At 56.5% G+C, this 12,950-nt stretch overlaps 2 protein-coding genes across 7 annotated transcripts in view; both read left to right on the top strand.

Annotated features, from left to right (window-relative positions):
- Nucleotides 1–874: 874 nt before the first annotated feature.
- Nucleotides 875–1,961, top strand: LOC309595744 (40-kDa huntingtin-associated protein-like; the record flags this gene model as incomplete). The annotated part of the gene is made up of 1 exon (XM_082323027.1): nucleotides 875–1,961. The coding sequence occupies exon 1, from the start codon at nucleotides 879–881 to the stop codon at nucleotides 1,959–1,961; it is 1,083 nt and encodes a 360-aa protein (XP_082179153.1). The 5' UTR covers nucleotides 875–878.
- Nucleotides 1,962–2,544: 583 nt separating this feature from the next.
- DKC1 (dyskerin pseudouridine synthase 1) overlaps nucleotides 2,545–12,950 on the top strand; it is a 20,944-nt gene continuing 10,538 nt past the window's right edge. For 3 of the 6 annotated variants that reach the window (XM_082323022.1, XM_082323021.1, XM_082323020.1), the window contains exons 1-11: nucleotides 4,760–4,846; nucleotides 5,112–5,173; nucleotides 5,444–5,530; nucleotides 6,116–6,207; nucleotides 6,740–6,924; nucleotides 7,435–7,499; nucleotides 8,071–8,197; nucleotides 8,581–8,711; nucleotides 9,757–9,900; nucleotides 10,351–10,471; nucleotides 11,745–11,863. In XM_082323022.1, the coding sequence (XP_082179148.1) occupies nucleotides 4,831–4,846; nucleotides 5,112–5,173; nucleotides 5,444–5,530; nucleotides 6,116–6,207; nucleotides 6,740–6,924; nucleotides 7,435–7,499; nucleotides 8,071–8,197; nucleotides 8,581–8,711; nucleotides 9,757–9,900; nucleotides 10,351–10,471; nucleotides 11,745–11,863 (1,149 nt within the window). In that variant the 5' untranslated portion in view covers nucleotides 4,760–4,830. Of the gene's footprint in view, nucleotides 2,628–4,759; nucleotides 4,847–5,111; nucleotides 5,174–5,443; nucleotides 5,531–6,115; nucleotides 6,208–6,739; nucleotides 6,925–7,434; nucleotides 7,500–8,070; nucleotides 8,198–8,580; nucleotides 8,712–9,756; nucleotides 9,901–10,350; nucleotides 10,472–11,744; nucleotides 11,864–12,950 lie in introns of those variants that run through there. The other 3 variants (XM_082323024.1, XM_082323023.1, XM_082323025.1) reach the window with 2 other exon arrangements.

Genomic DNA, 12,950 nt, shown 5'->3' with positions numbered 1-12,950 from the left:
GGTTCAGAAGCCTCAGCACCACAACACCAGAGCATGTGCACCCTATACAGCTTGTAAGAAGTCAAGTTTCCCCCTGTAAAGTGGAGTCCCTCAACACCTCCCTGCCTGTACCTGTAGCACAGAGGCTAGAAATCTTCATGACCCCACACCTGGCCAGCATCCCCATGCCCCGCTCCGGAGCAGAGGGCCATGCAGGCCACACACCACCAGTGGAGGTTTCCCTTTTGGGGGAAACAAGAGGGACGACAGTGTAGGTGAGAGGAGACGGGACCCCAAGTGCAGGCGGAGAGGGCCGGCAGGCAGGAGGGAGCAGGAGGCTGGCAGGGAAGCGGAGGCAGCCCCTGGGCGGGAGGAGAAGCCACAGGGCAAAGGGGCTGATGCTCGCTCCGAGAGGCAGCTGCCCCACGCCGCGTCTTCTTTCCTCGACGGTAAAGGCCGCTCCTGCTGCTGCCCCGCCCCCGCGCCCCGAGGGCGGCAGGCTGAGACGGCTCCTTCCATGAGCCAGAGGCCCCTCCGAGCCCGGCTCCCCGCAGCTCGGCAAGTACCGGGGTCTCAGAGCTGGGCGCCGGCCCCGCAGCCCGGGCGGTGCCCCTCGGGAGCGCTTCGGAGGGGCCGGCACAGCGCGGGCCCAGCCACGGCCCGCCGAGGGAGCGGCGCGGGGGAGCCGGGGCCCAACCCAGCGGGGCCGGGCCGCCGCAGCCCCAGCAGCGCCTGCGAGAGGGCGCCGCTCCCCCGCGGCAGCTCCCACCGCCCCCCCGTCCGCGTGACCCCGGATCGGGCGCCGGTTGGCCGGCGGCACGCGAGGCGGGGCGGGGCGGGGCGGGGCGGAGCGAAGCGAAGCGAGGCGGGGCGCGTCAGTTCCGGGCGGGCGGCGCGCGATGCTGGCGGCGGCGGGCGGCTCCGGCCCCGGCCCCGGCGGGGCGGGCGGCTCCGGCCCGGGCCTCGGCGGCGACGGGGACTTCCTGTCGCGGTACCGGCTGGTGTCGGCCAAGCTGCGGCGGCGGTTCCTGCGGAAGCCGAACGTGGCGGAGGCGGCGGAGCAGTTCGCGGCGCTGGCGCGGGAGCTGCGCGCCCAGGAGAGCCTGCCCTACGCGGCCTGGTGCCAGCTGGCCGTGGCGCGCTGCGCCCAGAGCCTCTTCCACGGGCCCGCCGAGGCGGCCGCCCTGGCCGAGGCGGCGCGGCTCTTCCTGCGCCAGGAGCGGGACCTGCGGCAGCGCCTGGGGCTGCGCGGCGGCTTCGGCGAGCACGTGGCGGCGGCGCAGAGCTGCGGCGCCTTCGCCGCCCGCCTGCACCTGGAGCGGGGGCAGCCGGCGCCGGCGGCCGGGCTGTGCCTGGAGCTGGCGGCGGCGCTGCGCGACACGGGCCGGCCCGCCCGCGCCGCCGCGCACCTGCAGCGGGCGGCCGAGCTGCTGGCGGCGGCGCGGCTGCCGCTGGAGGCGCTGCGGTGCCTGGCCGAGCGCGCCTCCTGCCTGCTGCTGGGCCGCGACTACGCCGGCGCGCTGGCGGCGCTGACGCGGGCGCAGGCGCTGGCCGGGGCCGGGCTGGGCGCTGGCGGCGGCGGGGGCGCGCCCGGCGGCGCCTTCCTGGACGTGCTGGCGCGCTGCGAGGTGTCGCGGGTGCTGCTGCTGCTGCTGCTGCAGCCGCCGCCCGCCAAGCTGCTGCCCGAGCACGCCCGGACGCTGGAGCAGTACTGCTGGGAGGCGGCGGAGGGCGGCGCGGGGCCGGGGCCGGGGCCGGGGGGCGGCCCCGCGGCGGGCGGCGGGCTGCCGCCGGCGGCGAGCTACCTGCCGGCCGAGCTCTTCTTGCTGCTGCAGTCGGCCGTGCTGGCGTGCCAGGAGAAGGACGCGGAGGCGCTGAAGGCCCTGCAGGCCGAGCTCTGGCCGCTGCTGAGCGCCGAGCAGAACCACCTGCTGCACCTGGTGCTGCAGGAGATGCTCAGCCCCGCCGGGCAGGGGCTCTGAGCGCCGGCGTGGGCGGGCCGTTGCGGGCTCCCGCAGGGCGGCGGGGCCGGGCTTGGGCTCGCGGCTTGAGCTGCGCTCTGCGTGTCCGCTCTTTCGCTCTTTATTTTTAACGTGGACTCTGTAACGGAAGCAAGGAGTAACCGACGAGCGAACGTGTTCTTCGTCTGCTCGCTTACCTTGTGTCGCAGTAAAGTACTGGCTGTACGCGTTGAAAGTTGTCGTGCTTGAAAAAGCATAATCCCAAAGCTGAAGGGCCGACTCAAGGCTGTTCCTTCAAGAACTGGCTGCACCCTGCAGGCAGGAAAACTTGCTCGGAGGGTATCGCCCGGTGTACGGGTGCTGGAGGGCTCGCACATCTGTAGGAATCAAACGTTGCTGGAGTTGCTTCTTAACAACAGCACATTAAAATGAGATGACTTCCCCCTCTTCCCCCTCCTGAAAACAAAAGGCGCTGCAGCCAGCACGAGGCCCCGCGTTTGGCCCTCGTGGTGGGTGGAAGGAGTTGGTCGCTGGCCTGCAAGCGGTTGCCTGGGGACCAGTGGTGGTGGCAGCCTGACTCCATCTTCCATAGAACAGCAGTGACCTAGAGAACTGAGCCTGCAAGATGGCAAATCCACTACAGCTGAGGGTGGTGAGGAACCAAAGCAGTGGTGGAGGTGGAGAAGGGTGAGTTCTTGGAGGGGCCTGTTTGCTCAGTTCTCTTCAGCTGCTGTTCCTGTCTGCTGGCCGGGCACTTGTGCCTCTTGCTTTCTGCTTCTTGGGGCCTTTTCCAGTATTTAGGTGAAGAAGGCGAGCCTTCAGATCGGAAAAGAAACGAACCTGCTGTCTTTGGTGCACCCGGCTGTTGCCTACAGGCCTAGCCAAATTTCTGCGGTGCTAAGATGCAGTCTTGAGGAGGGGGTGCTTCATTCTGGAAGCCAGAGGTGCCCTGGTGGTCCCCCACTAATTGTGCGTGTTGCGTAAATAAAGAGCAATTCTAGTGGCCCCAGGTAACGGTAAATGAAACAAAGGCTTGCAGCAGACGCTCCCAGAGACCCCCGCAGGAGGCTGAGGCTTTGTGAGAGAGAGCAATGCCCTTTGCACACCTGGGAGAGGAGACCAAGGTAACTCTGGTATGGGAAGAGGTAATTGCGGTGTGACAGCGGTGTGACACATGCTTCTGACTTTAATACGTGGGTCTAGAGACGGCAGGTTTTTCAAATGCTTTTCCAGTGTTTGTTTTTCAGCTGTTTCTCAGGTTCCACACTTAAATAGCTGGGAACTTGCAGTCTTCGTAGCCGAAATGCAAACGTTGATTCCCACAGTCTGTAAGAAGAGTTAATTACCACAAAGCTTTTTTTGCCTAGGTGAAATGATAGTTGAGAAACGCTTAGTTCAGGCCTTGATGTTACTTTATAGTTCAGTTAGCTGTGGATGTGCTGTGCCGTGAAGCAAGAATAAAAAATGCATGCCTCAAAAGTACTTATGGCCCTCTCCTTTTCAGTTAAAATAGGTGAAACTGAATAACTAGAGTATTACGTGGTGGTTATCCAAAAGAAGTGACTGTTCTGCTCTGGCTGTTGAGAGGCTAGAGCGATGGCTGTGTGGAGTTAATTCCCAGACAAGGGACGCCTCTTGGGTTACCTGAAATCGGACTACTTGAAAACTGCATACAGACAACCTTTAGTCACTGTCGAGAGCCTTCCCCGAGGCCCCGGGTCCGAGGGCGCCCGTACCCACAATGACGGCACTGGTGCCGGCAGAACCGAGCAGCCGAGCTCCGTTGCAGGGCCCGGTCCGGCAGCGGGAGCCCGGGAGAGGCCGTGGGGTCCGTGCGGGGGGCGTCCCGGGGGAGCTCCCCTCTGCCGCGGTCCCGGGAGCGACAGGGCCGCTCTTCTGCGGGATTCTGCGGGACCGGTAAACCCCGGGAGAGGGCGGATCGGAGCCTGATGGCAGCCGCTGCTGCTCCCTCTGCTGCCGGCGCCTGACGGGTAGGGGCCGTCTGGGGTGAGCTGCGGTGCTACCGACGGGTGCGGGCGTAAGCGGGAGCCCCGGCCGCGCTGCGCAGGGTCTCGCCCTCCGCGGCGTTCCCCGGGGAGAGGCGCTGCCGGCTGCCGCGGGGCTGCCCGGGCGCCCTGCGCCTGCGCCGAGGGCTGCGGCCTGAGGGTTTGCGAGTAGTGGTTTGGGATGTTAGGAACGCCCCTTGCCAATCTCTAGGGCTGGCAGCTGCAGCAATAGTGGTTGGCAGTCGCTTAGTTGTGCCTGGGCCCTGTCTCCCCTCTAGCAACAGCCTCTTAGATGGAGATGAACAAGTTGCTGGATTTGTATTGGGGATAGAAAAGCATCTACGAGAAAACAGGGCAGAGGCCCGATGGTTTCAACTGGTGCTAGCAGGAACGCAAGTACGTGAGACCCGGTCTGGGGATGCGGTACTGATAAAAGTCCACTCTCGCAACACAACGTTGGACCCTGAACGGGAGGGTCTGTGTGCTGCAGTGGCAACTCCTTACTTCGCTGCACGGGTTGCAGGAGGGCTAACGCAATTCTCCCCTCCGCACTACGGGCTGCTGCTCACCCAGCCCCGGCTGCCCGAGGCCGCTCGGCTGCGGCCGAGGGGGGAGCCCGGTGTCGGCCGCCTGCTCCCCCGCGCTCCCCGTGCGGACCGGGGCAGGGGCGCGCGCCGCGCCTCCAGCGCCGCCCGGCAGCTGCGGGCACGGTGAACGCGCACGCGCTGGCTCAGAGCGGCGGCGGCAGGGGGCGGGGCCTGGGGCGGGGCGGCCTCGTCCCGCGCAGCGCGGGGAGAGGTCACGTGCTGGCGCGGAGCTCGTCGGGAAGGGGCGGCCCTTCCGGTCACTGCGCGGCGGCGGCGGCGGCACCACGCGGCGAGGCCATGGCGGACGGGGACGGTGCGCAGCGGCGGGAACCGCCGGGGGGGCGCCTGGCTCCGCCGGGCGCGGTGTGCATAGGCGAGGGGGGGGCTCGGGGAGCTCCGCCGGGGAGGCGTCCGCGCGGGGCTCGGGGCCGCCGCGGCACCACGTGGGGGAGGGCCGGCGGCGGCGGGCCCGCCCCGGAGGGGTTGGGGGCTGCCGGCGCCCTCCCGGGCCCGCCCCGCTCCCGGCGCGGTGGGGCCGGCAGGGTTCGGCAGGGACGCTCATCGTGTCGCTCCCGCAGGTTCCAGCGTGAAGAAGCGGCGGAAGAAGGAGAAGCGGGTGCTTCCCGACGAGGATGTAGCGGTGAGTGCGGGGCGGGGGCTGCCCGGGGGCTTCTCCAGCCCGGTCCCTGGCGGAGGGGGGGCCCGGGGGTAGGGCTGGGGGCAGCGGCGCCGCGCAGCGAGCACGAGCGGGCCTCCGCCCCCGCCGCCAGCGGGGGCCGCCCGGCCGCTCCCCGGCAGAGGCCGCGCTGCCTGGCGGGCGCGCAGCCGGTTCACGGGCCGCGTGGCAGCGGGCGGGAGCGCGGGCCGCTGGGTTCCCTTCTCTGATCTGGGTAACTTCATCCGCCCACAGGATATTCAGCACACGGAGGAGTTTTTCATCAAGCCCGAGTCCCGGATCGCCCAGCTGGACACGTCTCAGTGGCCCTTGCTGCTGAAGGTAGAGCGGGCTGTGGGCAGCCTCGTGGCCCGTCCCTGCTCCTTCTTCTGTATTTTGTCAATGCAGGCCCGTGGGGATGCACAGCTCCTTCTCTGTGTAACCCTCCTGCTGAGAAACAGCATGCCTGACACTGAAAGCAGAGGCAAACCCTCTGCATGCAGAAATAATGTTATAAATTTTGTCTAGCAGTGTAATTTGCATGCCTGTTTTCTAAGTTTACCTTCTCCTGTAGAGACCCCACCAGATTTCTTCAGCTATTTATTTCGGCCTGCCAGTGGCCTGTGGTCTGTGTAGACTTCTGAGTTGCTTGTGCTGAGTTTCTGGGGCACACTGGATTTATCCTGCATTGTAAAGGCTGGTATTCTGCTGCTTTCCCATCTGTTTCAGTGCAGGACTTCTGTTTCTTTCTCTTTCTGTAAAATGTGGTTGTGGTTTTGTTGTTTGGTCATTTTCATTTTGGAAGAGACCCTTTCACTTAAATGCACAAATCAGACATTGTGTAACTGGGGAGATGTTTTGGGGCAAAGCAACACTGAAACCAAAGTGAGCTCAAGAACACTTGTAACTTTTGCTTGGATTTTGCAGAACTTTGACAAGTTAAATGTGATGACAGCACACTACACGCCTCTTTCTTCCGGTGCTAATCCCCTGAAGAGAGAGATTTCTGACTATGTCAGGTGAGTGCGATAAGGGCCAGAGTGGTTTATTTTTCTTTCACAGTTAATATCTTCAAAACATTTTCTGTTCTGGATTCCCCTTTTACCTTTCTGCTTGACTCAGTACCTTGCTACTAACTAGTAAATGTTTAAATAGGACCTGCTGGTCACTTCCTGTGAAGTTGGCTTTGTTCTGGGGTTGTGCTGGTCTGTGGACAGACATGCAAACACTTGAGGAATTCTCTGGGGTCTTATGGAAAGTCCTTTGGCCTGCTGGGCTTTGAGACTGCTTGGGGTTTGTTTGGAGGATTTGCTTTAAGTGCAGAGTAGTGATGAGCAGTCTGGGGAGAAGAGAATTCTTTGACCGTGGAACATATCACCTGCTGTGCACAGAGCAGCTCAATGTGTGCTCACTGAGAGCATCTGCGAGGCTCATCGCTTATTTGGCTGTGTACGTTTCTTTGCAGCCATGACAAATATTGTAAAAGTTTTTGCGCTCTTGCTCTGTTTGCCCTGATGCTTAGCTCCTGTTCTCTGTCATCTTGCACTATAGGTCTGGCTTTATTAACCTCGACAAACCTTCCAATCCATCTTCCCACGAGGTGGTTGCATGGATCCGACGCATCCTTCGAGTAGAGAAGACTGGACACAGTGGCACTCTGGATCCTAAGGTGACTGGGTGCCTCATTGTGTGCATTGAGAGGGCAACACGACTGGTCAAATCTCAGCAGAGCGCAGGTATGTTTATTGCCCGGGATGATTTACAGTGTAAGTGACTGGGGAGGTGTGGAGTTCTTTTGGAGACGAAATGGAGAATTCCAGTCTTTGAAAGGGCTACCCTTGATCTTCAGTGCTTTGAGCTTAAGGGTTGCTTATCCTTCTCACTCCAAGCCAGTGAGGGTGCATCCATGCTGTCACAAATTTTTTTTTTTTTTTGATGCTTCTCTGGGGCTTGTGCTGTTTTAAGGCAGTGAGAACACTTCTAACAGACTGGTTTCATGTACTAACTGAACTTACGGCCTCAGTCTCTGCCAGTCCAGTGAAATAAAACTTGGTGAAGAAATAAATGTAGCTTAGATTTATTTTGTTGGAAGAGTAATCGACTCCATAATAAACTGCGCACTTCCCAGGAGAGGTGGTTGTGAAAATTTCAGGGCTCTGCGGATGTGTGGCTGTGAAGCAATGTGAACCTTGAGGTCAACATTAAATGCAAGTGGCCACTCCTGACTGCTCTTGTCGTTCTTTCAGGCAAAGAGTATGTGGGAATTGTTCGGCTGCACAATGCAATTGAAAGTGAGGCTCAGCTTGCCAGGGTAAGTCTCGGCATGCTCTTAGCCATGCTGGCACTTTACATGCAAAGTGTTCAGCATCGGTGGGAGATGAGAGGGTAGGCGTGGAGCTCAGGTGCACTCTGTGTGTGAGGTGATGATGAAGTTTATCCATTCTCTGAGTGCAGTGGTGCTGCCCTCCTGCAGCACCCCGATTCCTGTTCTAGGGTCTGGGTGCTGTGCAGCCTCCAGAGACCCTCCAGTCTCCCAGTGTCCTACTGGGGGCTGCTGTGGTGTGTGGCTGGCTGCTTGCAGGAGTGAAGTGGTGCTGGCAGGGTTGGAGCCCCTCTTTGGGGGGCTCCATCCCCACTGAGACGAGGGATGATGTCTGATCACATGCTGCTACCTGATGAAAAAGCCCAGCTGTGCTCACTGGCAGCTGGGGTAGCATTTTGACCACATCACTGGTTCAGATCGGCTTTATTAAATATGACCGCCAAATTATGAACCTTGTGGTTTCTCATTCATGGAAGCGGTCGTAGTTGCTGGAGACCCCAAGGTGCTCCTACGTTAGGGCACAGGTGTGAGCTGTTACTTCTTCTGCTTCTACCCTCAGGCAATAGAAACTCTGACAGGCGCACTGTTTCAGCGACCACCCCTCATTGCTGCTGTCAAAAGACAACTGAGGGTCAGAACCATCTATGAGAGCAAGCTGGTGGAGTATGATCCTGAGAGAAGATTAGGTAAAACAAGGCTTTCCTGCCTTCTTCCTATTAAGCTGACAGCTGATAAAATTTCCTGTGAAATGGGCTGCTTCCTATTCCTGGCAGATGTCTTAAGACATAAATCCTCCCCACCATCAAGCAGTAACTGCTTCATACATTGCTTTGGTGTGCTGAGAAGCAAATCCCATCTGTTATTTGTACTGCTACATCCTTCATTGAAGAGCCAAATGATGTCAATTAGATGGCATTAGCACTCAGTGCAAAGATGACCTTCATCTATCACCCCAGGCTGATGGCTCTGTGAAGGGTTGGACATACAGCTTCTCTCAGAGGGAGCTTCTACATGTGGTTCGTTTCTAGTTATGTATTTAAATATTCTTCTGTCCTGTCTTGCATTTCAGGTATCTTCTGGGTGAGCTGTGAAGCAGGCACATATATCAGAACGCTCTGTGTTCACCTTGGTTTGCTGCTTGGTGTGGGGGGTCAGATGCAGGAGCTGCGCAGAGTGCGCTCAGGCATCCTGGGAGAGAAGGTAGAGTGGTAGCTCTAACTTGCAAATTTGAAATTGTCAGAATTTCAAGAGTTCCTTGGAACTGTGTTAGTTTTGCAGTGTTAGGAGAAGGTATAGGTGCATGGCGGCTGGGAGGAGTTTTTTAAATAGCCTGGAAAACATGGGAGCTCTTGGTATAGACAGTCTGTAACCAAAGTGTTGAGTTCAGTTCAGGGTGTGCCCCTGTTCTGATAATTAAGCTTTGGGACAGCAAGTGACTGGGAAGTGCACCATGGTGACTGAAAGTTTGTTTTATGCCACCTGTGTTTCTCAGCCTACAAACCATGCACGTGCCACAAGTTCAGGTGTGTGAGCTGACTGCTTAGCAATCTGTGACCGCTTGGTGTCAGGGCACAACGCAGGGAGTGTGCTTTATCGAAATGAGCCTGGGAGACGCAGTCTTGTGTGATCTTTAACACTTGTACAGTCTTTTCAGTCTGGTCATAGCTGGATCTTGCTGCTGGTCCAAACTCCTGAAATTATTTTAATTAATTTAAACTGAAATAAATTAACTGAATTAATTTCTTTCCTTGCAAAGCAGGAGTATCAGAGTGCAAGTGCTTCCCCACCCATCTGTGCTCTTACCACAGCTGTAATCATTGGCAGTCATTTCTGAATTCCAGGTGTTGGGTGCTTACAGCTCCTTCAAGAATTTATTCCATGTCACAGATTGAAAAGCTGGCTAATTTAGACTTCTAGTCGTTAATCTTTGTCTAGAATTCCCAGGTATTTATTTAAGTTTGGTCATATTTCAAAGTTTCATGTGGACAGACCTTATACACTAGATCCAAGTGCTATCTGAAATTAGGAAGGTTGAAGTCTGTGGTAGCACAAGTCAGGCTGACCTCAAGCTGTTGATGGAAAGTATTCTTGCCTCTTTTAGGTTGCTTTTTTGATGCTTGTGAGTTGGGCATCTTTTTTTCACTTCCTTTCAGCACACTATTTGCTGTTGGACTTCAGCTGTTTTCTTGTGTGTGTTTCGAGTTGGTGGCTGGTAGGAGAGTTGAGAGGGGTTGTGTCTTTGCAGGACAACATGGTGACTATGCACGATGTGCTGGATGCACAGTGGCAGTATGACAACAACAAGGATGACAGCTACCTGCGAAGAGTTATCCTGCCGTTGGAGAAACTGCTGACTTCACACAAGCGGCTAGTCATGAAAGACAGTGCGGTGAGTTCCTGAGATAGTGCCAGTTGACAGCCAGAGACTGCAAAGTGTCCACCTAACTTGTGCAGCTAATATAATAAATGGGGGATCAGGATCCATATCGTGTCCAGCGCTGTCCTGATTGTGACCTGTGTAGGACATAGTATAGGCCACTGCCATCAGCAGTAAGATGCAAGACCCAAAAACTGAGTGGCAGAGAAGCTGCTCTCCTCATTTCAGGAGCATGCTGATGGTTGTAGATGTGCATCACATGTTGTTTGCTGTGATTGGTGCTGTGCTTTTCTTGCTTATTACAAAGCCTCCAAGTTTTATATAGTGGACAATAAGAAATAGATATGTAGGGACGTTATTGCTGAGACAGTAATGGCAATGGGAAGCTAAAATATTACAGGCACTCCTTATGTTGTTTTTATTCTCTAATAGCTTATAAGCCCTCCTTACCTACATTTTCAGGTTAATGCCATTTGCTATGGAGCCAAGATCATGCTGCCTGGTGTCCTGAGGTATGAAGATGGTATTGAGCTTAATCAGGAGATTGTTGTCATCACCACAAAAGGAGAAGCTATCTGCCTAGGTATGAAACTCCTTGTTCTTCTTGTGCCCAGCTAACTGCAGAAATAATAGACTGTTCCAGTGAACGCACAACAAACGAGTCCCCATGCACAAAAGGTTTAAATAGTGCTTCCTGATGGGGACTGTGGGTTAGTAAGGCCCAAGGCAGCTGGTGTTGGGTAGGATGTTAAGAAACAGTGGCTGTATCAGTCCTTGGCAAGGTGTGAAGAGTTCCTCAGCCTGGTTTCAGCTGCGTGATGCTCAGGTGCACTCTGTGTGTGAGGTGATGATGAAGTTTATCCATTCTCTGAGTGCAGTGGTGCTGCCCTCCTGCAGCACCCCGATTCCTGTTCTAGGGTCTGGGTGCTGTGCAGCCTCCAGAGACCCTCCAGTCTCCCAGTGTCCTACTGGGGGCTGCTGTGGTGTGTGGCTGGCTGCCTGCAGGAGTGAAGTGGTGCTGGCAGGGTTGGAGCCCCTCTTTGGGGGGCTCCATCCCCACTGAGACGAGGGATGATGTCTGATCACATGCTGCTACCTGGCACATCACACTTCTGAGCAGGTCAGTGTAAAAGGACTTGAGCAATACCAGCTTCTGTGAAGTGACTCAAAAGGATGCTTTGTTCTAACCAGGGTCTTCAAAGAAGCTGTGTAGGTGGCAGGCACTGACATGCTGTACCGATGGTCTGTCATGCTGCTCAGTGCTGCACAGCCTGATGCTCTGTCCAGACCCATGGGACTGAGAGGCCTTGGAGGTGTAAGACAGCCAAGATGTTCCACCCTGTTGTTTGTACTGCCTGCACTCTGGTCATCCTGGGGACCTGGCAAGAAAAATGTAATTTATTGGTAGGATTAGTCTCCTCTAGTTTGGCTCTGCAAGGTTTTAGGAGCTGACAAAGGAGAAGCACTGCTCCTTTCTATAGTGGCATGGTTCCTTCAGCTGCCTAGAAGTGCTGCAGCGGCTGCTCCCAGAGCTCTTCCCCATCTAGTGGTGGTGTTGGTGCCGCTCTTATTGCATTGACTGATAGAGAACCAGTCTTCTGCTGTAAGCGGGAAAGGCCTGTGCATATGGTGTGGTTAATCCATGACTGACGTGCTTGCTGCCTTTGAGGAGGGCAGCTCTCTGTGTTAGTCCAGAACTTACCTTCAGTGAGGTTTTTGGGTGAAATGGCACTGGTGGGGGTTGTTGCTTCTCTTTATGCTGACAGAGGAAGAACAGGCTAAACGCAGCAGGTTCCTGTGTTGCTATCACAATTCTGCTGTTAAAGAGTTAGTGAACATTCTGCCTGCTTCTGCAGCCATTGCCTTGATGACCACAGCAGTCATTTCTACCTGTGACCATGGCATTGTGGCAAAGATCAAGAGAGTGATCATGGAGAGAGACACGTATCCCCGCAAATGGGGTCTCGGTCCCAAGGTGAGTGGCATGGGGGTGCGGTCAGTCCCAGGGCAGTGGTGGGAGCCCAGCTGTTGGTATGTGGGACTCTGGGCCCTTGGGCAGAGCTGCGCCTGTGTCTTCTCCAGAGCATTGGTGTAATTGTGCTGTGCTCTCCTGGAGCCACGATGGTAGTGCTTCCCAGCGCCGGGGCCATGCCAGCCCAGTGCCACTGGGAGCGAGGCTTCCCCACCCCCACCCCCCGATGGAGCCTGGGCAACTCTATCCGAGGCCCAGCTGGGGCTGCCCCTGGTGTCCAGGTGTGGGCTCCTCAGGTCTGTGCAGCACCAGCCCTCCTCTGGTAAAAAGCCAAATGATGTGAAGTGGATGGCATTAGCGCTCTGCAAAGATGACCTTCATCTATCACCCTATACTGATGGCTCTGGAGGGGCTGGGGAAGCAGCTGCTTTTCCTTCTGGTGCTATTGCAACAGTGCCAAAATGAAAACTGTCTTGTGAGACACTAAATTGTGCCTGAAGGACGACAGGAGCAGTGGGAACACCTGTTGTTGCGTTCCTCTCCTGTCTCAAGCATGTGGTAGTCATGGAAAGCAGCAGGTCAACAATGCTAGCTTAACTGCAACCAGACTGGCGTTTCACTGGGGTGAGTGATGCAGATGGGACTTAAAACTCGGTGCCAAGTTGCTGTGGCTTATTTCATTCCTGTGGTTCAGGTGAAATGTAGAAAGCTGTGGGGATGCATGCACATCTGTCTTGCAGCAAATGTGGGGTAATGTGGGCCAGTTCAGGCATCTTGGAGTCTTTAGCAAAGCCTTGCATTTGCAGCTCGAGTGGTTCAGCTGAAATGCAGCAGGTCATTAAGCTGGAGAAACCCAGTCAAAGATCTGAGCTCCATGATGTGCAGAGTCATCTTATTTTGCTGCTGTTAGTTCTCCCACAAATTACTCCTTATTTACTGATGAAGATGCCTCCTGTCTGAGATTTGTAGGCTGCTGTGCAGAGGTTGTTTTGTGTGATTTCTTAGGAGATCCTTGGAGAAGTGTTAAATCAGTAACACTGTAGTTGTTGGCTTGGCTTCTTCCTGGATTACCTCCTCTTAGGCCGAGTGG

This window comes from Platalea leucorodia (genome assembly GCF_965183815.1).
Source record: "Platalea leucorodia genome assembly, chromosome: 10".
NCBI lineage: Eukaryota > Metazoa > Chordata > Aves > Pelecaniformes > Threskiornithidae > Platalea > Platalea leucorodia.
The sequence above is the reverse complement of the archived record's forward strand: the minus strand, read 5'-3'. Positions and strand labels throughout refer to the sequence as shown.